At 37.1% G+C, this 26,658-nt stretch overlaps 1 protein-coding gene across 1 annotated transcript in view; it reads left to right on the top strand.

Moving 5' to 3' along the window:
• The window catches only part of PREX2 (phosphatidylinositol-3,4,5-trisphosphate dependent Rac exchange factor 2), a 182,255-nt gene extending 158,424 nt beyond the window's left edge, over positions 1–23,831 (top strand). The window contains exons 39-41 of the mRNA XM_037380618.1: positions 7,545–7,647; positions 14,333–14,400; positions 18,497–23,831. Coding sequence (XP_037236515.1) covers positions 7,545–7,647; positions 14,333–14,400; positions 18,497–18,542 — 217 coding nt within the window. The 3' untranslated portion in view covers positions 18,543–23,831. The remainder of the gene's footprint in view (positions 1–7,544; positions 7,648–14,332; positions 14,401–18,496) is intronic.
• Positions 23,832–26,658: the final 2,827 nt, after the last annotated feature.

The raw sequence follows: 26,658 nt of genomic DNA, 5'->3' as shown, positions 1-26,658 counted from the left end.
GGGAGAAGAGTGAGACTGCACTGCACAGACATGTCCTAGCCTTTTTCAGTGCCAAAATGAAATTAGGTGCAGCAGCTGCAGAAGTCTATTCAGGGACCACAGGCCTTACAGGCTCAAAGTAATCACTTAAAGCATCCAAATGAAACAAATCCCAAGTTTATTTAAAATTTTGCATTTCCTGTAGGATAAGAGAAAAGAAATCTTTCATAATTTTGATGAACCCCAGAAAAATCACGGTCTTATTTTCTTTTCTGAATTTTAATTCAGAAAGTCTCTCCTTAGTATTACCATCCTTCAAGCAGTGGGGTTCTGGCTGGCAGACGCTCGGCGGAATGATGAGGCAGGTTTTGCCAAGGGTTGATTATGCTGTCTCCTGTAACTGGCACAGCTCCTGCAATCCAGCTAAACCTGCTCCATCTTCCACATAGCAAAGCAGAGTAACACCATAAGCTGTCCATCATGGCCAGCTGCCTTTCTGTGAATCAAATGAAACAATGTGGAAAATAGGTATTCCGAACATTCATATTATTTATATATATATATATACACACACACATATATATTTTAGACATTCTATCATAAGAGTTTTTCCTTTTAGGTTATTTCAGAAATTTTTCTGTAAGAATTTAGTTCTGAGCTCAATGGCTGCATGCGACAAAAAAGACGTCTCCTTGAAGTTTTGCAGCTGTATTTAGGCTGGCTGTTAGCTCCACAGTAAGAAGGCTTTCTGGGATTGATTGGACTACTTTCAAGAGGCTAGTCAGCACAGTCTGAAAAACTAATCCTTGCACCTCTCCAGCTGTCTGCACTAAACTGTGCTTGTAGTCCGGCTACCTTCCCGTTTAGTTGATACCCTTCTGGTTTTTAAATGGCGTTTTGTTATGTCTGTCTACAATTAATGTCTTTTTGTGATACCTTACCTACTGAGGCATAAACAAACTTCTCGTAAAATAATTCAGGATAGTAGAGTATTTTATTCTGTGCTGGTTACTATTTGAAAACTGTTACATAATTTTTAAAGAAGTGAGAATTTCTCTTAAGACAAAATAAGACATTTAGCACAAATCACTTGTTTCTACAGTGATCATCATTTTATTTTGATCTATATTTGCCTTTCGGGTAATCTGGTACATTTTTGCTTTGTTATCTTTAATAGTTATCTCTAAAAATTATCTCTAATAATGTCTTAGATTTTGAGTTACTATTTCCTTTAAAATGCAATCTGAAAATGCAGAGAGGTGCATAAAATGCACTGGAACAGATAAGATGGATCTAAGTTGTTACTAGTATGGATTTCAATGTGTTCTTTTTTCTGTTTGGATTCCTTTTAACGTTACGGACATTTAGCAGTAGGATCGACACACAACTCCATCACCGTACTCTATAGAATTATCCTCTCATGCTTCAATTCCTGCAGTATTGCCTTATTTGCCGTCCACATCTTTGGAAGAATCTGATTCTTCCTTACAAAAACTGCTGTGTTGCAACAAAAATAGAATAGAGATCCTCTCTAACAATCTAAATAAAACCTTATCCAAATCTTTAATTTTTAAAGTGGAAGTGGGTTAAGTGAATAACCTGAACTATTGCAAGACGGGAAGTAAACTGCAATTTTCCAGCAGATTTACTTGCCTGCTTACATGGGAAGAAGCCTTTAATGTGACTTTCTGCACAGAACGAAAGATAATGGCTGAAGCTGCGTTTTAACTTGAGGTTATATTTATTTTGTTTGTTTTTGCAAGTGCCACTGAGAATAAGCAAACAAAAGGCATAGGATACTTTGAATCTTTTGGAAATGCTGATCTTTCGTAAAAAAAATATAAATAATGTAATGATGGAAGTGCCTTCTTGCAATGTGTCCAGCTGGTTAGAGGTGGCAAGATCTTACAGAAAGAATGTTTGTGAAAAAATTGAAAAGATGCTCTGTGCAGTTTTTTTAACACTGATGTATGGTGAGAAGTAGTGCCTTCTCCCCTCCCCCCTTATTCTTTGAAAAACTCCTTTTTAATAAAGGTGGGATAATCACATTTTATTTCTGGAAATATATTGGATGATAGGAATCTTCCAAAAAAACCAAACCAAACCAAAACAGAAAAATTATTACCTACTGCATGTTTCATGCTTAAGTATTAGAAGAATTACTAATATTGAATCTAATAAACCCGATTAAAACTATATTTGTAACCTACAAAAGAAGTCATTGACCAAGGTTAGGTCTGAAATGTGGCTAATATATACTTACCTCCCAAGCATGATTCTCTAGCTTGCTAAGTTCATGCCATCTACTTCAGCAACTCAAAAATTTGTTGGTAGCCTGTGTTTGAAAGTACCTGGTAGAACTGTGTTTGATTATCTTGTTGTGGGATTGTAGATATGTGCCTGATAAGGAAGTTGGGATATATTTATTTTGAGGTTTGTGCAACTATGGAATCACAGTAGTGCCTCTTGTAAAGGAGACCTGTGCATGCTGATGTTTCATGGATAAAAGGCAGAAGTTCCATTTAATATCTTCCACAGATAAGTTACTTTTGGAAACATTGTTTATGGTTACTGAAACATCATAATGCAATAAATGTATTTCACATGCAAAGTAATAGCTTTCTGTATCTGGGCAAAAATAACACAAATTTTGGACTAACCTTCAATGGATGGGTTCAATCCAAGGCTGATTTTAAAGTAGTGGTCTTTCCACACTGGGAACATCTCAGCTTCACAAAGGTTCATAAAGGAACTCAACCTAAGTCTGGAACTCCAGTGGAATTTTAGTGTAGTTGTAAAATTCCACTGTAAATATTGTAGTTTAATGTACAAACTTCTTGCTCGTTTTCTGTCTAATACATGTTGCCTGGCCCAACTTCCCTCTCAAGAGATGAAATTCTGTTCACAAAGTTTCAGTAAATGGGCACAGATAATGCAAACTTCAATTTTACTTGTGTGGAAACATATTCCCACAATGAAAGGAGCTTAGAAATTGTGGGAGGGTCTTGAGTGTTAGGCCTGCCTATACTTTTTATGCTTATTTCTTATAGTTCTGAACAACATTTTCCCTCCTTTTTAGGCTTATCATGGCCTATTTTCTTCTTTGGGTTACTCATGCAATTAAGAACCAATGGAATTACCCAGCCATCACTAGTAATTATAGAGAAATACTCTAAAAATGTTTACCTCAAAGTAACCTACTTTAGTATAAGTTTTTAATTGCTGCATACACTGACATAAATAATAGCTGCTCTATAAGCATTAATATAAATGACAGTAGAAACAAATTAATACCTAATAGTGTAATTGGTTTAAAAGGTGGTCAAATGTAGGTACGATTAGCTTATGATGTATGGAAAGAAAAGTAATTAAAATAATAACAATAACATTAAATTACATGTTGAATAGAAGCTTTAGATTTTAATTAGACTAAGCATACATGCATCCTTTTCATACTTTTTTCCTATTCACATAGCCAGAACATAATTCATTTTGACGTCTCTGACTGTGGTAACTACTAAACCAATTTGTTTCACCTCATCTTTTCTATTCAGGGCATTTTTCTAAGGAATGTTTTGATGCATCTTTGGAGGTAGGATGGCTGGAATCTTAATTGAAACGAGCATGAATTGAATGATTAAGATTCTTTTTGCTCTGGTAACATAGATACACAGTTTTCTGAGTGTCAGCTCGGTAGGTAGTGTACATGAACTCAAATTATTTTTCCTTTCAGGTGACGTTAAACAAGCTGTCACCAAATAATCCATTAGAAAATTTCAATCTGTTTTCGTCTTTTACAACTCCATTTTTCAGTGTAGGTGTATGTCTATCCAGGTGATTTGCAGCCCTTTAGTAAAAGGCACATCCAGTCAGAAACTAATGGACTAGTGGTGGTAGAAAATTATTTTAACCTCTTTTGTTCAGGATGATCTGATCCAGAAGCTGTTTGAAAGTTTGTATTTAAACTTAACGTCAATGCTGTCATGACTGATGGGAGACTGGAGATAGCAGGCAGTAGCTGGAAGCAGCTGCACCCCTTTCTGTTCTTGGAAACCAAGTGGGTAAAATGAGGAATTCTCAGCCCAGTTGGGCTGGGAAAGCCAAATGTCTATGCTGCCTTGCTGCTGTAATCTGTCAAGGCAGGGAATTTGTGATTCTAACTGACATAAATTCTGAGATAATGAATTTGGGTCTTTTGTTTTTCTGGCATAAAAGAAAGGATGAGAGGAAAAGAGAGGGAGTGAAAACAGATTTTGATTTGCTTACACTGTAAAATATATGAATTTGGGATTTATGCTTCCCATAACAGAATGTTAGGAGAGCACTGCATTTCTCCATTTTCCTTGTTTGGTTTGTCTGGGCTGATTGTATCCAAATGACCAGATACTTTCAATGGTCAGAATTGCTTCCAGATTGCTTTGTAAACTTTAGTACCATCTGCTTATCAGCACTCAAAATGAGGAGGAAAGGTGGATTATTACATATTGCACGTATTTGCTGACTATCCTTGATATTGAGCCTTTCTCGGACCACCAGAACAGTCTTACCATATGAGGAATTCCTGCACAAGTTGTGTTGGTTTAAACTTGGATTTCCTTGATCCCTTTGTACTTGGCAGCCCTGTTGAGTTACAACTTTTCCATGTTACCATCTGATGTTTTGTGTGTGCATTTGTTTCTTTCACTGCTGGTTCCCATGGCAGTTTGTGATAACAGATACGTAGTAATTCATAAACTATATTGAAGAGCTGGGAGAAAGCACAAGCATGTAAATGTATGTTTAGTGGTGCGTCAGTTCAGCATAGCACCGTGGAAGGTTTGTATGATCAGTTTTATTAGAGGATTTTATTGATTCAATATTCAACCAAAATGAAGCTGTTAGAGTGGTGTTGGTTTTTGTATTTAGAAAGTAGTAAACATTTCATAATTACATGACAAAAGCCGTAACTAATAATTTGTATTTAATTCTGCCATTCATCAGACCTTTTACATGCTTTAAGAGAAGGCAAAATCTAGCAATATTAAATTACATCTCTAATGAAATACTATATTGAAATGCAAACATGCCTCTGATGCTACTTTAACATTTTTAACATAAGTTGATGAGTAAGAATGTTTTTTAAAAGAAGCAGTGGATGTGTCTAACCAGCATTACTGTAAGACTTCACCTTGAATGTAAAATTATTAAAAAGGTGTGATAGTAGTTAACATCATCACTGCTGTCATCACTACTAATTTCCTAGCATACATTAAAAATATTATCCTTAGAATTACGATTCTTTTTTGCCTTGAGGTGAGAGCTTCAGTTTTAGCCTGTGTTTCAGGTTTGTACCGTCATTGTTGTCTACCTCCATAGTAGCCTATCAAAGAAATCTTCATTATGCTGTTTTACACTTTGTCTTTGCTTCTCCCACTCTAGTTATGTCTGTCTACACACTTGGCAACCTTATTTCCAAACCATGGATGGCATTGTCAACATGTAGACAGCTCATAATGTTCACGATCACCAGCCATTTCATCAGGTTTTGGATAGGGAGCAGTTTGGTGGTCTTTTCCAATCATAAGATTAGTGTTTGCACCTAATTCTTCGAGCTGACTGACCTTCATTTAGGAGATTCTTTTGTTAGTTTTGATTCATGCATCCAGATTATAGTTGTTCTGTTCTTTCAGTCATTTGGGTTCCAGGAAGATGAGATTTATGGGAAAATTGGCTCAGTAACTAGTTGGTTGAAAGCTGTACTTTGAGCTCATTAACCTCTATTAGACCTACAGAGAGACTTTTTGCCCTTTTTCTCTGGCTTAGATTACACCTGTCAAATTAGATTTCAGATACTTTTGCTGGTTTTTTTCTGTTGTCGGTGGCACAAAGCTTCCTTTTTACAGTCTGATCTTGAAGGATAGATGTTTATATTTTGGTGCTGGCAAGTATTATGAGCATGTACTTTATTTGTGCAAGATTTCACCTTTCAAAGACAAGATGAAAACCGTGTTTGAAATTTCTAGCAAATATTTAACTATTATGCACCTTAATCAAACATATAACACCAAAGATCAATAGATTTTTGCTTCAAGTTGACTCTGAGGTCAGTGTATACAAGAAACTGGGGAATAAAAATTAATTCATTACCAAGGAAAATCACTTAGCTTATAAATTTTTAATGAAAGACCATTAATAAAGCTGCAGATCAAATTTAGTATCTTCTACACTCATGCTGTGAAACTTTTTACAGTCCATAAATTTACTTAAGTAGTATTTAAAACGAGTCAGGGTTTGGGTTGTTTTTTTTCAGTAAGAAAATAAGTGCAGACACATTTTTCCTCCTACAGATCTTATGCTCAGTAAGAAGAGTGTTTGATTGAAACATATTCTCCGTTAGGTGTGCATAATTTAAACTATGCAGAATCTTTTGGTCAGGATTTTCCCAAAAGGCTACTCAAAAGTCTATTTTAACCATGTGTCTTTGTTTTATTATTTGAACTTGAAATACACAGCTTTTGTCACGTTGTGCTGAGGTAGGATCATTTTCTGTATGACTCCTCTTGCTGATTGAAAAAATCTGATTATTGCAGTACTTTGGCTGTGAACAGAAAAATCATCAAGCAGCTTATTAGTGCAGAATGGAGCCGCTCTCACCTCTTGGATGACAGCAGCCCTCAAACATGTTGTGCTTTCCAAAAAGTAGCTGTTTCTAGTCAGTATTGTTGCCTTTATCTGTGAGTCTTCTATAGCTTTGGTCTTGATTGCATGAGAAACCAGCTATCTATGCTTGTCCTCACCATGACAACTGAAATCAGATGGCATGTCCAAAATGACTTTCCCTACTGCTTCCTGTCTGTAGTGATTATACGTTGTCCTACAGAAAGATCTTTAGCTCTGAAAATTTCCAGGTTGCTCTGACAAAGCAGTTACAGCCTTTTCATTAGGATGCGGTACCATGATCAGTTTTTGTCCTCAAGTGTTTACTTGAAAAAGATTGGCGAAGTAGGAAAGGACAGTTTATTTGAAGGAATGCCCTATTTACTTATTTATTATTGTTCTTTTTTGAAAGGGGTCAGTGTCTCAGAGGTGGACTGAACTGCACTAATGTGCCATGGGAATAACCAAGCTAAATTAATAGCAAGAGGTCAAGACCTTGGCACCAAAGCTAGGGTCTGCATTAACAGTGGAGGGTGAGAGATGTGCAGAAACCACCTGCAAAGGGATTTATACAGTTACAAAAATTTCTTCTTGTTGGGTTGTCCCTCTCTCATGCACTTGCCAAGTGATAGTCAGGCTGTGGTTTCTGTTGGTTGGTTTGTTGGTTTTTTTTTTTTAAATAACAGCAAAACAAGGCAAATGCATTTGGTTGTAAGTCAGCAGGAACACTTGTTACACTCAAAATCTCTCTACTCCAGAAACATTTTAGTGTTCAGGCTAATACCTGCATGGGTAGGGGAGGGATAGGAGGCAGATCTACTATGTAATCTTTTTATTTATACTTTTTTTAAAAAAGACAATTGGTCCAAAAGCCATTATTATAAGGAAATCACTGCTAACCGATAGCTGACTTTTATCTTCCATTGCAGCTGCACTCTGAGCGTTACCCTAGAGCAGGCAATCATTCTGGCTCGGAGCCATGGGCTACCTCCCCGCTATATCATGCAAGCTACAGATGTCATGCGCAAACAGGTAAGATGCTCACTGTGGGTGAGATCTTGATGTTTCCTAACAAGATGTTTCCTATCATCAAACAGGAATGACTTGACCAAGCATTTTTTAACCTCCATCTTAATGTTGTGTGATAGCTGTGTGAGTTTTCTTACTGTGGGTATTTGTTTATCTTTTTGATTCTCTTCCTTTATTGTTGACTGAACCGTGTTGGGGTTTTTTTTGTTTTGTTTTGTTTTTTTTTTAAATAATGGTACAAGCTGGTTTTAACCAGCTGCTTGCTTTCTTTGTATGTCTAATGCGTCATAATTGTTACAGGGTTATGATTTTTCTTAATTTTTGTACAGTAGCTGCTGTGGCATCACCTTACATCAGAATAGTCTGTTGAGTAAGACTACTTTAATATATATTATCTGTAAAAAGAACTTAAGATTATTAACTATTGTTATTAAAATGACTCATGTACTGAAAGAAGGGGAAGTGTAGGAGGGAAGGGGAGAAATAAATACTATGGTTCTTAACTTTCCAGGCAAGATTCCTGAGGACGATATGCTTATTTCAAGATAGTGTTTTCCACTCTTTGGTCATAATAGAATATTAGGATTTAGAGGCTGTTGTGGGTAGAAAACCACCTCAGTATGAACTCTTAGTGCTAACCTATGACAAAAATTGCTGGGTTAAAAGACAGTATCAACTGAAAATGGGGGGTACATTCTACTGCATTGGCACAAGTTTTCCTAGAATATCTTGTTATCAGGTAAATATTTTCAAAGGATGTTTGGAATCTTGAAAGGAGTTCAAAGGATGTGCGCAAATGATCCAGAGGCTGTTAGACAAGGCTTATGAAGTGAAGATTAAAGAGCCCAACCTATTCAGTCAATCAAAGAGAGGTTGAGTGGGGGCTTAATCACTCTGTGTGCGTATGGAACATACATTACAGCCTGTGGTAGTTTTCAGCCTTATGACAAAAGCATAAACAAGATACAGGATGCACTCAATCCTGAAGTGACAAGAAGATAAACTAAGTATTAGAACAATTAATCACAGATAAGGCAAGATGCATATTTTCTGCTTTTGAGTTTGCATTTGATTTTATTATTTTCATTATTTTTGCTATGTATTCCATGCAGCAATCTCAGTTTAGTTATGAAAATTATTAAACAGCTGTATTTTACTTCTAACTTGCTGTGGACAAAAATACACATATGCTAAGTCAAACCTTTAGTCTGTTAAAGCAGTTGTGTAGGTATTGTCGGGCCATAGGTTCTGATCAATTGTGTGTAAATGTTGCTGCCTAACATGGATACATCAAAGTAATTAGTCTCCTTCCTTTTTATATCAGACTTTCACTGTATTTGGTGCATAAATTAAATTTCTGTGGTGAAAAAATACCCTCAAGGGTTTTGAATCAGAACATGTAGGTCTGCTCAGGAATTACAGCTTTAGCTTGACTCGAAAAGAAAGCTGTTGCTGTATAAGGATAAACTTGCATGTATAGGTTGGTATGTCTACTGAAGTTCTACACAAAAGGTAGATCTGGGTATTTTGCAATCAAAAAATGTGGACATAGAATTTTACACATCTGCTTGCAGCATTTATTCTGTCTAAAGGAACATTTTCAATGCACAGTTCTAGATAGTTTTCAAAAATGCTGATTAATTTGTGGATCTTCTGCAGTTTATTAAATGAAAATGAAAGACGAAAGTAACTTGCATGGTTCTGAGCAGCTGTAACTGTACTTGATGAAATAGAGATGTAGAAAGAAGCCTCCAGTGAGGCTGCATTCTCTGAAGTGAAACAGCAGGTGATCAATAGCTGTTAAAGATACCAATATCTCAATACCACCCACAGACACTGCAGAAAAGCCTGCTAGTACATCAAGCCAGACTTTTTTCACACATTCTTCCTCTTGCAGGAAACCACTACAGCATTTAATAGAGTAATAATCTTCTGTTGTAATTTTAAATCAGTCTTGGAGTTCTGTAGTAGAAATATAGCGCTCCATTAAATTCTAAATGTTTTGGAGTGATTTCAGCAACACGCTGTAGTATTTTCTAGAAACCTGTTCCAGATTTAATGTTTAAATTATCTGTAGGATTCAGCTGTCAGGAGCATAATGCAGGACATAAAACTTGGATGGGAGAAAAAAAAAAGGCTTCTTGGGATTTGATGCAGAATATTTAGTTAAAGGGCAATACCTGTGTCTTTTACCTGGCTTAATATGAAAAAACCCAACCAAACAACAACTTTGTTAGCCCATTTACACCCTGAGTCTTTTGCAGAATAAAGGGATTAGCCACAGGGAGGTGCAAATGAAAGGACATCTATTCCACCTGTTTTGGAGAAGCCAGCAATGTCCTGCCAGCATCGGCTTTGCACAGGGGGAAATTGTCTCTACTCAAAGCTGACACCTCTTCCAGCTTGGGGAACCAGTACTGAATAATTGGAGACACCTGACTGGATGACCTCAGGAAGTGGTTTATTCCTTTTAAGTTGAATGAGGTTGTGATCTCATTTAACAAGTCTCATAATAGTTCTGATGTTATTGTTGGAACAATTTTCAAAGTAATTGCCTGTCAGTTATAATTAGGTATTTGCAAGCACCTGTTTTGCGAGAACTAAATAAAAGAGACTGACTTGTGAGAGTTGGTATGAACTTGGGTCTGTGGGATGGTTTTAGTTCAGTGGTTTCCATTTTTCGTCTGCTAATCCAGTCTAGATTGATTCATAAAATAAAAATTTTGACAAAACATCCCAACTATCTTTTAGTAGCTTTATCTACTAATGTATATTTATTCATGTAAACATCTGTACCCACAAAAGACTATGTAAAGCATCCTGACAGGAGCGTGTCTTTGGGATGCAGCAAAATGTGGCGAGGACAGAGGCCTAGGAAAGGAGCTGCAGGAAGGCACAGGGCTCTGAGGAAGAAAGGTAACTAAAAAGCTGATAAACAGAAAGGGCTAGGAGAGAATTTGTGTTGTCTTTTAAGTGAGTAATCATTTTTCCATGCCTTCTCATGAGTCTGGTAACAGCACTACATTTTGAATAATTCTGATAAGAATTGTACTGACTCAGAGCTCTTTGAGCAGGGCATGAAGAGAATCCTTTTTCTTTATGTGACTGGATCTTGCTATCCTTAAATTAGTGTGTAGCTTGAAAATAAATCTATTATTTTGTTCTCACGGCAATGAGAATACTATTTCATATACAACAGTCCAGAATGATGGTGGTGTCTCCTCAGAGCTGCTGGCATCTTGCACAGGTGCTCTGGCACTACTGATATGCAGAGGGAAGCATTCTGGAGCCACATAGCACAACTATCCCGTATGCCTACATGAGATAATCAGTGTCATTATTTACATTGCTATAGCTTTAAGAATAACATTGGAGAATATAAATTAACAGTATATTGAAACAGAAATGGTATAATGCTGCTCAGTGAAGACAGATGTCACGTAGCAAGTTAGTAGTAATTTTTGGGGGCTTTTCCTCCAAAGAAATAAGAATCTGGTGGTTGTAAGTAAGGTCTAATTTGTTCCCCTGGTAAACAGTAAATTCCATGGTTGTATAAAGCTAGACTCCTTTTTAAATCAATGCATTTGATTTATTATGTGAGCAAGATACTAAAATTAATTTGTCTAGTGAGTGATGCAAGTAAAAATAGGCTGGTTTTGTTCTCAGAGGTAGTCACAGCTGACGTTCAGGATCTACATGTGATTAATTTAGATAGTTTTCCCATATATATGTATATTCTGGCTCTCAGTAATGTTAATCATATGCCAGTCTCAGCAGTCTGTCATGCTGGGGTTTCTTTATTATGATAGAATTTCAGAAAATGGCACTGAAAAAGGGAAACTGAAGGTGATGGAGATCTGGACTCAACGTGCCTAACTTCGTAACCAACACTGGATCAGCTATCCTTACATAATTAATGACACATTTGTCATATCTATTAGAAGTTTAAGAACAGTGCAGACTCCTGCACAGTGTTTCCCAAGCATTCTGTCCCAGAGTTTCCTTAACCTTTTCAATAGGATGTTGTGCTTAGTGCCTCATTTGAGGGTGGATTTTTTTGTGTGTTTTTTTTTTTTTTTTTCTTTTTCCCCTCAATTTCAGACTCCTGTTTTCAGTCCAGTACACTGTAGACTTAGAGACCAGATTTTAACACCCTTTTTAGCAGTACACTTGTAGTATTTTGAATGTTTCCAGGGATGGGGCATCTATCCCCTCTCTGGGCAACCTGTTTCAGTGTTTCATCACCCTTATTGTAAAACATGTCTTCCTTATATCTAATCTGAATTTACCTTATTTTAGTTTAAAACCATTACCCCGTGTCCTATTGCTACAGACCATACTAAAAAGTCTGTCCCGAACTTGATTATCATTTCCCTGATAAGCCATCACTTGTGTACATAGAAAAAGATCAGTTCACTTGATCTTTCTTTTTTCAGTTCTGTTTTCTTACCTAATAATTCTCCCTATTCTCCTCTGAACTCTTTTCAAGCTTTTATTAAAGATGAGAAGTAACCATGAAGAATTACAAAAGGATTTTACAGGACTTGATGCTTGAGCAATAAAATGGCAGATGAAAATGAGTGTAGATAAGTCTGAAGTGATGCACATGGGGGAAAAAACCAAGCCCTGTTCACATTCAAAATAATTTACTGCAAGCTTGCCATTATATCTCATGTTCAAGACCTCAGGATATGATAGAAAACATCAGCTCAATTCTCAGTAGCTATCAATAAAGCAAATCAGAAGTTATAATAGTTTAGGCAAGGACAGACGACAAAGTAGAAATCATGCTGTCATGACCCTTCATTTTGAACTGATTCCTTCCATGAGAGTATAACATAATGGAAAAGGTTCAGAGAGGGTCAGAAAAAAAAATGATCAGTGGTTGGGAATGGTTTATAGACAGGGCAGACAGACAGCATAATCTAGGATTGTTCAGCTTGAGTGAAGAAGGATGTGACAGAGGGCTAAAGAACATGTGGCATGGATAGGGAGTGACCACTGTTCTCACCAGTGCAGAACTAAAGGCATCAGATGAAACTGGCAGATTCAAACCAAAAGAAAACAGTGGTTCTTGACACAACAAGCTTGTATCCAAGATGTGGATCTCCTTTCACAAGGAGGTTGGTGATGTGAATTATTTATGGGTTCAAGATGATACGGGAAAGAAGAGAAAAGAATCACTGAACATACTGCTGAACAGAGGAGGTATTGAGTGACTAATGACTGAATTCTGGAGGAGTTTCTGGGGAAAGACATATGTTTGTTCTGGTCTGTAGTCATGTGTCTTTTGCAGCTGTCGGAGAGAAGCTTACTGAACTAGACGTGAAGCTAGTAAAATCATTTTTATATTCTGCCTTCAGTTTTGTAGGTAGTCTAGGGGTTTTTTTTCTATCTTTACCACTATTTTTTTTCTTAAAGAAATGTAAGGACACAGTCTTTTTTGTGCACGAGTTGATTTACATAAACTCTGAGAACCTACCTGTGTGGAACCAGCCAGCTTTTTTTTGTCTTTTGTTTGAGCCCATAACAGTGAACTAATACCTTGTTAATTACCTGGGTACCAGATTTCAGTCAAATGCAAGGTCTAGTCTTACTCTGTGTATTGCATCAATGATTATACATCATTAGCTCCCATTGCAGCTCTGTTTGGAATGTAAATTGTCTTTGATGTTTCACACCAATCTGACATCTCAGTGTAAGAATTCTGAGATTATATATTTTTGTTCACTGTTATTTTGTCCTTAATTTACGTAGTACAGAAGGAGAAATAAAGGGAGAGTCATATGTATTATAGACAGAATAAGTAGTTTCCATATCCTTTAAAATGTTAGAAAACACAGGGACTGTAAATCTAACAGATACGTTTTTTATTACTACTTTACATTAATAAAACTGCAATTTGAAAACCATACCTCATCATTTAAAAACAAATTTTACTAAGTTCTTTCATATGTCTGAGCTAGTTTGTTTGCAGAAGAGTTGGCATTTTTTACTGTCATGGTATATGAATGTTGTGTGTATTTTATCAGCTTCCTCCTTACTGGATGAGTCAGTGAGACAAAGTACTTTCGTTATTGTTTTTCAGGTCCTTCCAACCTTTTTTTTTGTGTGTGTGTGATTCTATGATGATAAAGGAAGATCAGGACCTGTATTTTTCTAATCCTAATTTAGTGCCTCAATTTAGGACATTTTTTCTAGATTTAACTAGAAAGCTATTAATAGGAAATAATCTGTAATATTTGTTCAGAAGTTCATAGGAAATAAGTGACATTTCTGAAAAGAACTTTGTTACCCATGCCTTCTACAAAGAATGGTGACAAAAATTACACATATTGAAACAAGATGCATTTGGATTGTTTTAAACCTTAGATGTTAATTTTTTATGAAGTCTTTTGTGTTAGTAATATATATATATCTGCATTTATTTAATGACAAGTGGAAAGATATTGTCTCTTTTCTGCATAGTTCTCTACTATTAATTAGTATTAGTATTTTATATATAATTAGTAATTAGAATTAATGCAGTGATTTTACTTGTTCTCCACCTTAGAAGAGGAGAGTTGTTTTGGGGCATGGAGCATATGTATTAATTAATTATAATCAACAGTTAGGTTAATCTAGAAAGCTCACAAAACTTTCTAACTTGTGTTGGAATAAATGAAGCAAAATTGTTTTTCTTTTACAGGGTGCAAGAGTACAAAACACAGCCAAGAATTTAGGAGTGAGGGATCGAACGCCACAGTCTGTGCCAAGGTAACTGATTGTTTGTGTCCTAGACAATGATTTTTTCTAGTTTGTACCAAATTCTGTCCTAGATGCTCAAAAGCTAACAGTAAACATTGACTGTATTGTGCACTAATTGGTAAGCTTGGGCTTTTAATGTCCATAAAAACAATTGCATTTTTAACCATACAGTTTTGGTTAGGGAATTAGTTGCAGAAGTTTAGGCTATGTAGCACTTCAAAACATTCATTTTTGAAAAATGAAGCCTAATTCATGTTAATTAGGAAAACACTGGAGTTAAGTCCTTAGTCACTTGTGATGTTTAGTGTTTGGGAGAAATATTTGTAACTAAACCCATACCCCCATTTTAATGAAGTACTGTACTGCAGTATCTCTGCAAAATCATGTTCTAGTTGCTTTTAGAGATGCTGTAGTCTTTCTTTGTCTCTTTCTGAAATAGCCATTAGAATGAAAAATGTGACCGTTCTATATTTATACAGCCTTTTAATGCTGTGATGGATTGCAGATATCTGAAATCTGTCTTAACAAGCACACTACTTATAAATGAAAATAACCAAACAACAATGTTCTTAATTTTATCTTAAAGTGGCTTTATTAATCCAGTTCTAGCTTAAACCTCTTTTTAACCAGTTTAAAATATATTTATTGTTGAATAATGAAAGTACATTGAATGAGCTGAACAGATATGCGCAATACATAACAAGCTGTGGTGTTTAAATTTCAGTAAGGAAACAGGGAATTAGTAATACCTGATAGAGGTAGCCATGTGAATCAACACGTATGTCATCCATAGCCTTCACAGAAAGACTGTCTTCTGGGCTCTGACCACTAATAATCAGGAACTTTTTCTTAGGCAGTTTGCTCCACTTTTCTTAGGTGTCCCAGTTTCTCCCAGCAGGGATCAGGCTACTGCTCATAATTTCTTGTAACAAATCACTGCTCGTTCTTCTGTGCCCGTGCTTGATCTGATTCTAGAAGAGGAGTGTACCTTAAGTGTACAAGTTATGAGAAAATCTGAGTAGCAGCTGCTGTTCAGGTGCTGAGTAGCAGCGTTTGTTGGAGCATATATGCATCTTGCCTGCCCCGTAAAGGAGATTACATAAGATCTAACAAAAGTACTGATTCTAAAGTAAGTCCATCAGCAATAAAGTCATCGCCCTTACCAGCAAATGAGGGCATCCCTTCTCACAGTAGTGACTAACTTAGGGGTAATCCAGGGCCAAAACTGACTGGCATTGTGGGAGCCTAAGGCAGTAAAATAACTTTTTTGTTACAGTAAAAGCTACGAGAAGCCTTTTCATATTTTCAATGGTACAGTTTTAGCCTTAAATGGCCTCCTCCTTCATGACGTAATTCTGGAGGCAGCCGAAGAATGGTTGCAAACCAAACTTTTCCCTCCTCTAAATGACAAAGCACGTATCTAGATTTAGAGCTTCTGTGATAAGGGAAAAATCTAAGTTCTTAAAAAGAAAAACTTAGCTGTGAGACATTTTTTGGCTTTGCATCAGTTGAGGAAAGATCACCTCTTTCCCATTGAAACTACCACAACATAGCAATGAGAAGCTGAAGAAAAATTACGAGAGTTCCTAGAACACAGAGTAGACAGATGCATACAGCATGCCTGCCAGTCAGCAGCAACTGTCTTCGTTGCTGCGACGACATCACGGTAGTATCTTTTTGACCTTAGCGTTTGGAGCATGTGGTGTCCCATTAGACAGGTAAGTCACGTAAGTCAGAATAGTCACCAGCAGGAGTGTTACCTTTGATGTATAGGTAAACAATACTGTGGGTTGCCAATTCTTTGCCTTGAAAAGAATTTTACCATTACATTTGGTTCCATTAAACAACTTAATGGAACCTTAAGTGTCGCTTAACGGTGTTCTCAGTTGTCTGCAGTTGCCACTGTTTTCTGTCTTTCCTCAGCTGATCTCTTTCTACCATCTCAAATAGTTGTTCCATATAGAGAACCAGAAAAGGCCGTTTCTGCTCTACGCTGTCTTCAGCAACTGTAGCTCATTCAGGATTTATGCAGCCTTGTTAGTTTGTTTCAGAATTCCCCTAGAATTCCAGTCACTTTCTCTGAAGACAAGTAATCTTAATGATTACCATTTTAACCTGAAGAATACAGAACTTGGTACTTGGGGCTGAGCTTCTCTGCATATTGTTCCATAGAAATCAGATTTTGCTAAAACATTGTCAAGAACTAACCCCACTGCAATTACTTAGATGAGATTCTGACAGTAATTTTGTCTGTCTTCTGCCAGGTTAGAATATTACTCCTTTGTTACAGCAGCAGAATCAAATAACTCAAATAACCCCTGTTTATTTTTCTCTGCATACTTGTCTGTGTAGAGATAAGGCCATCTTAATATCTCATTGGTATACAAATATGAGATATATATGTATTGTTTTATATATGGTTGCTAACAGATAGTTTGGTATCTGCACGATGTGACCTTAAATGATCACATTACTGAACTGCCAGATGACAATGTGGAAGAGCCCAATGATCTTCAGAACGCATCGTGGTGGAGGCTTGAAAGCAGGTTTTCAACTGCTGTGTGGGTGACAGAGCTGATGCTCCCAGTTTTTACCATCCAGAAACAACACTGCTGGATAATCACTTCCATTAAGATTCAGAGAAAACTTATTTAGCCCATGGCCATTGTGTGTTGTCAGTGTCTCATGGGTTTTAACTCCTGAGGGAACTGAAAGCAGAGAACAGCAGCTATCCTGCCCTGTTCTTGCATAGCCACAAGGTGCTTTTTCTGACAAGGTCTGCCTAGATGTTGGAAGAGGCTTTTAGTGCTGATGGAGGCAGCCATACATACCGTGCCTCACATAATCTCAGTAGCACAGTATCATGCCAAGAAGGCACCAGCCTACTGATGTTGAATTGTTTGTGGAACCCAGCCACATGTACAGATTATTGTTTTCTGTGTTGATTTGTAGTATGATTTTTAGATTTATAATTAGTGAAAATGTAGTCATATAAATTAATGTGATGTTTAGCAGGCAAATTTGCAAAATATTCTTGGAAATCTCAGACACCCTGAACATCTTAAATATCCCTAGCCCCCAAGCCACTGGATGATTCACCACCTTGTCTGCAGCCAGACCTACCAAACCTGCTATTTCTATTGCTCTGGAATTTCAATATCGAAGATTCTTCATGTGAAATATTAATGCACATGCTGTGCTATTGTCTCTTTATTTTTGGCTTCTGATGCTTTTTCTCCTTCCCATGCCATACTTGGTCTTTTCTTTTTGCTATTCGTTCAATGATACACTTTCCCTGAGGAAAATATGTAATCTCCAAATGAGATCATGTCTATTGCTTGTTCTAATTGCTGTGGTTGCAGAGGAGATGCTGTATACTGGACATAACTGAGCAGAGAGCCTGAGGTCAGAACAACTGCCATTTATTTTCAGTATTCCTAACATTAGGTTAAAGTTTCAAACACTTGCTGATAACCAAGTCCATGCAAAAGGGAAGTTCAAAAGCCTTCATAAATGAAGGAGTGGCTATTTCAGTCTGTACTGAGGCAGTCATTTGATCCAAATCTTACTGGCCTTGACTTCATACGTGTAGAAACAGGCAGGAAAGAATTTAAAATCTTCATGCTGGTGTGTCACATGTCTGACATCTGTCTTAGGTTCTTCAAACAGTATCAGTTTTATAGGAAACTCAGTTAGAGTGAGGTCTGACTGTGGCAGAACAAAACAAAAATGGAGGCAATTGCATTCACCAAGCAGCTTTTCCAATTCAGAAATTCAAAGCAACAACTGGTAATTGGGTTACTGGAGATGTAGCTTTCTCCAGAATAGGGTCTTCAGTGCAGAAATACAAATACTGGACTAAACTGGAATGTCTTTATAAGATTGCTTCTAGCTATGTGTTTGTAATTACAGCACTTCCAATGTAAACATTCATGCTCGTGAATAAGATTTTACTGGTCTTATATCAATGTTATTGATCTAAATTCAGCACTTCTTGTTTTGCAATGCAGGAAGACTTAATTTAGTTTGTGTTCCTTAAATTTACTCATTTTAATAATAACCAAGCTCTCAGAATAACAATTGCTTTGTTTTTTGTCATTGTCAGATTATACAAACTATGCCAGCCACCACCACCTGTTGGAGAAGAATGAGGAGGACTACTCCAGAAAATAATCCAATAATGGTCTTTAAGATACAGGGACTGTATGACAAAAATCTGACTGCACTACAGCAGTATGTGCCTGGGTTTTTGATAAATAGAAAACCTCTTTACTCAGGATAAAGAAAGAAATACTCTAAATATTCTCTATTGGCCTGGAAAAATTCCTTCCAAATCTGTGCACTCCAACCTTACACTAGTAGAACAGGAATCTTCCTTGGGAATTTTACACTGGAATCAGGTTCATTTGATGTGTCTTGTTCAGTCACATGATAAGTACAGCCAGCAGCTTGAAAACAAATGTCTTGTTCGGAGAGAATGACTTCGCTCGTACACTACACAGAATGCTTACTTGTGGAAGGAATAAAAGCCTAAATAAACCAGGCTTGATAATGAGGATGCACTTCATATGGGGCCCTTTGCACTGATGATCCCTTTTTTTCCAGTTGCCATCATAATTTCTCAGAACGATGACATTACCATTTCAAGGATATAATGTAAGTGAGGTTTAAAGATGGAAAAATCATCTCAGAATTGTGTTTAATGGCTGCAGGCAGACTGCTGCTATGAACGTGTGCCTGTAATCAGTAAACTTGGCCATGTCTTCAGCAGTCGTTGTCGTACTGCTTTAGGAGTACCTATACAACATATGAGGTGAAGTTTTGCCCTTTTTTAGTTGCCATTGTAATGAAGAAGAAGGGTAAGCCTGATCTTCATCCGTAGTTAGACTGAATTTCAGACTCTGTCTAATGGATGATTTACGTCATCGCACCTCTGCGTTTCAGGGTTTTCCAGAGTTGTGTATATTCTTGTGTAGCAGTATACCAGCAAATCTACATAAGGCAAGGATAAGGCAGTATTGTTATGTTTAACTGGAAATGTCTGTGGTTTAAGTTGAAGCGTAGTTTGGGGGGTTGATGTCTTATGCTACCATTTCCCTTATTTTGTCAGTATTGTTTTCGATAGCATTTCAGTTCTTTGGAGTGGTAATTGTGATTGATTTATTTTGAAATTGTACCGAGTATTTAGAGGGCCCAGGGAAAATATATCTGTGTTTGGCTGTTCTTTTGGCCAATGAATGTTCAGAGAAAATGCCCCAAATTAAGTTTTATATGTGAACACATTAAAACAAAACCTATATTCTGAAATAGTTCAACTTGTAGCAGTAGCTACCCATTCTACTAGAGCAGGACATACACTGAATAAAATTTACTTTTTGTACAACAGCAGCCTATAGTTACGCTGTAGCAATCAAACCTCCAACATAACTGTGGCAAATTATCTAATTATTTATAAAATCTTCAACAAATATATTAATCCACAATTAAATAAGTGAGAATTCAAAATGAGCTGTACTCTTGCGGAGTGTTTTTTATATAGGGTATCTAGGGGACTTGTTACTTTTCTCCAAAGGAGGAATTAGAGCTCCTACCTTTTTTCAGTATTCTTAATGTTTTTACAGACTTAAACTTTGCTAAGAAAATAAATATTTTTATATATCCACAGATATATATGTCTGCGCATATATGTGAGTTTCAATATGTATATATTTATGTACCTTTAAGGTCCCTTCCAACCGAAACAATTCTCTGATTCTACGTAGTTACGTCAGTTACTGGTCCAACCTTAAATACAGAATGTTTGCCTTAAACTGTGACACACAATAACGAACACTTCAGTAACAATTTCACCTTTCTGCTTTGAAGTTTACTCTCTTTCATAGTTACTGGAAGCTGTAGGACTGTAATCTTTTTGATTAAAAACAAAACAAAACCAGAAAACGAAGTTTTACTCTTTAGAAACGTATACTTTTTATGTAGGATGACCTAATGCTTGTACATAAGAGTGAGTCACGATTTCTGTAGTTGCTGTTCTAGTCCGGATCTCGTACTGTTGGACGTGTTTTATTCAGAGAGGTAGTGTTGGCTAGGGTAATTCCTGCCCCAGGCAAAAGCACCAAAAATGTTTCAGTTTCTGCTTGTTTAGGAGTGCAGAGAAGCCATAACCAATTTGTGCCAAGAATGGTGCTGGTTTCAGCCCTGGCTGCGAGCTCGCATCTTCCTGTGAGATTTCCCCATGTAGCCTTTGCGTTTTTACTGTGAGGCGAGTCAGCTGTCAGCTGCATGGAGCTGCTGATCCTGTATAATACAAAATAACCTAGAGGACAAAATCTGTTGCACGCACACACATTTTTGTAACTGGTCGTTGCTTTTCTTTATTGCACTGAAAATGGCAGGAGTGCAAATATGCCAAAATAATCTCCCTGTATAATATGGTAGTTGTCGAATTTTTGTTGTTGAAAGCATGGAGTAATAGACATTTGTAAATACCAAGGTACAAAGAGTTATGAGCCAGTCACTAACCAAATTCTTGAGCTATTGTTTCATGACTGTGGAATAGAAATCTTGACCTCTTGTTTTTGTGTCCAAGTTTTGGTTCTTTATTCTTTTTTTCCCCCTCTAAAGGCAGTTCTCAAAAACTTATTCAGCACTGGGAGCTTCATTAGCAACCCATACTGCAACATGAAATACCTATTTAGCCTGGTATCAAAGGGGCTGAAAAAATTAAACTCTGGTTTTCTAGTATTATAGGTAGCATGTAAAGACAGGATTTCCAGAGGAAATTGGACATAAATGTCCCACTGACTGTGGAAAGTGGGTGCCTAATTTCTCAAAATTTCCTTCAAAAGCCAGTGTTTGCTTGAAACATTGTGCAGCTTTTCTTGTCCCTCTGTTTTCAGAGCACACCACGCATTCTAACACATCTGGCTTCTAACAATGTTAGATGGACCTTTAAGAAGCCCATTCTTAAATTATGCTTTTCTTACTTGGTATATAGAGAGGATGTATTTGTTCCTTATGCAAGGTGCACTTGCAGAGTGAAAAAAACCTGTTCTCATCAGGGTATGTTTATCCTCTCATAAATTTTTAGACTTACAGATGACAAGATGACCAAGAGTGATGATTTACAATAACACCCATAGCTTGTTAAATCTTTGCTTCTACAGCAACAGATTATGTAGCCTATTTTTGTGACAATGTGTTGAACTGCTTTAAGGAAAACATTCTGTACGTAACTTTTACTTTTCCATCTAAGACAAGTGTAATTCTTCTGCGAATAAATTCAAGGATCTAGAGACATACGTTACTAGATACTGACTACCATGATTCAGTGGTAGTCTGTGGGGAATGTATAGGAGCTTTAACAGCTGGGAAGGGAAGGTTAAGGGCCAAGGAACAGCTAAGTTGCCATAGCGTTCATGCATGGAGAAAACATAGGTGTTGATTTTAAAGCAGAGCTGATGCTGTTTGGCCTCTCTTTGTAACCATCGTCTATGAGTAATAGGATGCTAAACAGTTTTAATCAATGAAACGAGCATTGATTCAGTCTAGTTCCCCAAATTAGGTATTTTGTAACACTTACCTTCCTTGTAGATTGTAAATGTAAATGAATTTAAAAAATGTATATATTCCAGTTTCTCAGTATCAAACATTTTTGTATTTAGTGATCCATTTTAAAGTAGATATTCCTGCTGTCAGCTGAACCAACCGACCACTTTTATGTCCACTGAGAGAGCTGCAGTCTTGAGTGGCTTTTTAGATAGTTTTCACTGGGTTTTAGCAAAAACGTCAGGTTTTCAGGTTGTTTTTTACTTCTTTGTTTTAATGCACTCAGTAGTGGTCAGAACGGCTCTTATACTGTTTTAGAGGCAAAATGATTAAACTTAAATTGATGAGGATTTATAGTAATCATACTTAAATTTCATTTGTTGGAATCCCCTAATGGAAAAAAATGAATGAGTTTTATTGATCTGTTTTTAGCCAGAGAAATTCACAAGCAAACAGCAGCAATTTTTTTTGTTTTATTAATTCATTGTCAGATGTAGTGTGTGTATATATATATATATATATATATATATATATATATAAAAAAGACAATTGCCTGAATGTGAGTGTACACATCATGGTTAAGCATGATGCTCAAAAAAGGAAAGTATCTTCCATTTATTTTCATTTAAATTGTGAAATAAGTAACTGTAGTATATATACATATCGTTCTGTACTCTACAGCTACTTCATGGATATGTCTGCCAGCATTTTAAGCATATTTTGCACTGATTTTGTTTAACATTATGAGGAAAGGAGAGTTTCTCAAGCTAATGCATTGCCTTATGTATTTTATCTCTGTACTTGTTTGTAAGTGCAGGTAGTGCTCTTCTAATTGTACCCCAGCAGTACACTGGCATTGATAAATTAGATGCACAGTACACACTTGTCTCAGGATACCTGGATTTTTCATCATTAGGTTTTAAAGTATAAAAAGATACTGAACTCATATTTTTGTATGCTGACAATTGTGTAGGGCTTTTTTTGTATACTGTATATATCAGTCAGGTTTTCCTAATGAAAATGTATTATTAGGAATGTTTCTCTTTTCCTGCTAGAAGACATGGGTTTGTTTTCTTTTTATGTATGTATAAATGAATACAAAGCGTGCACAGTCATTCAGATGTTAACACCGGTGAGAAATTTCAGATTGTCCAGAGGCCAATCAAGTAGTCATTTCTTACGTTCTTCTCCAGAAATAACATCTCCATGCTAGACATCCTATATGGCTAGAGGGGAACTACTTCAGAAAGAACTTTGGCTTCAGTTTGAAAGTCCAAGAGAGTGTTCAAAGTAGCTGGGACATTTCTGCAAGTACTTAGATTTGGACTTTTCTGAGAATATCCACATCTTTTGTGGCTGTGGGTGTCCTGCCTGTACCATATGTCAGATTTAAAAGACTAAGCAGCCTTATTAACTTTTAACACCCTGTATATAGTGTATGTATTCAGTAATACTTGTGTTACACTTTACAAATGAACTTAATTTCTGCATTGAGTATTGCACACATTTTTCAAATGAAGAATATATTGTTTTTAACGTCTCATTAAGCACGAGAGCATTACTGCTTTCAAGTATTATGTATAAGTACAGCCATACACAGAATCTCTCAGTAAGCTTTTGTTTTAAAACAGTGGGTAGCAGACTTTGTTGGAAGTAACCTTTGGAATTTGATGTTAAATATCCTTGAAACATGGATTTAAATTACTTTTTACTTTTCTATAAAGTGCCTGTGTAGCATACTTTGAATCAGTTGCTGTATTGATTATGGGTTGAACTAATACTTTGTACTTTTAGATCGATGGTATTTTTTTTAGTCTACATATTAAAGACTGGAATGATAACAATGTATTACAAAATGTCAGACAGTAATAAAACCATTCATAATATGGCCACTGCAAATCTCTTCATTTGTGAGCAAGAAATAAGTTGGTGGGAGGGTGTTGGGGTCATTAACCCTTTCACTATGGCTACCCTAGGACTTTCTGCAGAACAGAAATTAAACTGCTAAAAATAAATGTTTATAGTAAGAATCTCTTCTGAGAACACAGGCCCAATCTAGGTTCACTGCTGACAATTGAAGTGTATCTTTATAGACAGTGTAAAACCGAAGCCTGCATGAGCAGCACTCCCTGGCTTTGGGCAGCTGTATTTTGTGAAGGCTGGAAAAGACACAGCCATGAAAGTCCCCTTCTGGCCCCATGCTGCTGTTACTGCCCACGAAGGTTCATCACACCCACCATTTCAGGCACTCCCTTGTCTGCAGGCTGAAGCGTGAAACAGTCATCATCTGTTCACTGCTGTGCACAAGGATCATCGGACGAGCATAATGTGGAGTCTTGTGCTCCCACCGCTAAAAGAACACCTATAAATGACTGATCCTTTAGAGGGATTGGGAACTAGTGCCTAGCTACTGTTGGGATGCCAGGGGTTTGGGGAGTTGCACTGGATGTTTCTTTTATAGGACTGAAAGCTGATTAAATGTTAGACCTGCCTGAGCAGTTGTCTGTGTATGAAGGAAGTTCTGATTTCTACATGGTTGTTGTGATCAAGACCAAGAGGAACAGTGGAGGCAGGACCAAAAGCACCTGCAATGATTTTGTAAAATCCCTTTTGTTTTCCATCTTGTGCTAGCAGGGAGGAGGGTGAGGATGGAGTATTTCTGTATAACTAGACTTCAAAAGATAACTTTTTTTTTGGTCTTCTCTCCTAAGTACTCTTTTATCCCTAATTTTGTGAAGGAAAGCAGCATGGAATTGCAGAGAAGTATCGAGAAGCAGAAGTGACCAGATGATTTCAAATATGGCCTGCTTTTCCACCATCGTAAGTGAGGTTTCTTTTTTCAGTACTTCTCATTTCTGTGGTCTTGACTTCTCACCATGAATACATCAGAGATTAAGTCCAAAGAATTATTTTTTTTGATCAGTGTACGTGATGGGAATAAATAGTGCTTTGAACCAACTTCTGAGAAAGAGATAAATTACACCATGGTAGCGCTTTGGTGTCCAGCAGTTTCTCATCTTTCATGAGGAAGCATTACTGTCATCATCATTTGAATGTCAAAATGTCTGCCAAAGGGAGTTCCCACACTTAGGTGTCAGAGAGCATATGAGGCACAGTGTGAGTCCACGGTTCAAAAAAGATAATGTATATTTGCCTCAAAGTATGTGTCAGCTAACCTTTGAAAGTTAAGATACTTCCTTTTAAATGTTACTCATAAACTTTTATTTTATTACTTTCTTTTTTATGGCTTATTGTGTCATGCAGAAACAAGATAGATGATGCTCATACTTTGCTTATACTAATGAAGTGGAATTTCTAACAATTACTTCATTCTTGCTTGGTGAAATCTTAGTTCTCTGAAACTGCTTTCCCAGATAGTACTGGATACCTTTTTTTCCCCTCCCCTTTTGTTTCACTATACATTTGCCTCTGTGGTGCTGCCAGGGTCCTGAGGGCACTAAAAGGCCCCAATTGCCCCAACCACCCTTACCCCTGCACCCGCTGGCGCTGGATCTGGGGCAGCATTTCAGCTCCGGCCTGGGCAGCTCATATCTCCAGCCTCAGCTCCTGGATGGACATTGGAACCTGTGTTACGGGTAGCTTTGTCTCTAGTCCCATCTTCTGCTGTTTCTGACTGGACTTTCCGGATGGATCCTCCACCTGATTCAGAATTTCGCCTTGTCTGATCATCCCTGGACTGTCTGCATAGCCTGTTGTTATCCCGGTCCTGCCAGGGGGAAGCCACTGGGCTGTGTGCACCCACGGGTCCTGGCTTGTTCTCCTTCAGGAAGCAGACCTGCTCTTGCTGCTCCCCAAGAGGAGTATCCAGTGCTGCCAAGTGTTGCATTAAAGCAGATCAATGGACTAGAGTGCTGTAGTGGGGGAAAATGCCCATGGATGTGAAGCCTTTTCTATTGATTTTAATCTTGGGACTAGGGGTAGCATCCAGAGTTTCCCTGTAGCCCTAATTTGGTGAAAAGATTTGAAAATGCATCTCCAGAATATGACAGGATGGGGAGGGGAGGAAGGGAGGGGGAAGATACAGTTTATTGAGGAGGAAAGCAAGGTAAGACGAGTGCTGAGTAGCGTCACTACAGCAATGAAATGTCCTGAAGATCTGACTTAATTTTTTTCCAAGTAATTAGCACAGTCCATATGTTATTAAACAACTGCATCCTATATAGAAGACTCAGTGTAAATTCTTACTATTTTGACCTACATTCAGAATATTTTTTTTTAAACCTCTAGGTTTTAGCTAGTCATGTTTTGTTCTTGTTATTTAGATTTCTTTACCAGGACAAGGAGGGACTTTTAACATGTGGAATAAATAATTGTTGTCTTTCCTTGTGAAGCATAGCAGCCTCTAAGAGTAGGAGGAAATAGTACTGGATATATTCTAGTGGCATCAACAAATAAAAGGAACACAATAAGTTTTGATTCTGCTTTCATTTAAATGAATAACCAAATTTTCATCGACTACAGAGGATGAATCCATAATACTGGGACTATTATGCCAGAACCGGACTAGCTTGCATGCTTGTCAATGCGTTTAGTTCACCTAATTAATGAAACAAGTTAATGTCTCCAAGACACAAAGCTTGACTGGAAATGAGAGGCAGACCACATGTAATCAATGGGGTTTTGTCACAACCATCCATACAGTAGGTCTAATTAAACCAATACAGGGCAAGATTGCAAGCAAATGAAGAGCAGTACTGC

Source organism: Falco rusticolus, chromosome 3, assembly GCF_015220075.1.
Source record: "Falco rusticolus isolate bFalRus1 chromosome 3, bFalRus1.pri, whole genome shotgun sequence".
NCBI lineage: Eukaryota > Metazoa > Chordata > Aves > Falconiformes > Falconidae > Falco > Falco rusticolus.
Note: the sequence above shows the minus strand (reverse complement) of the source record. Positions and strands in the feature narration are given on the sequence as shown.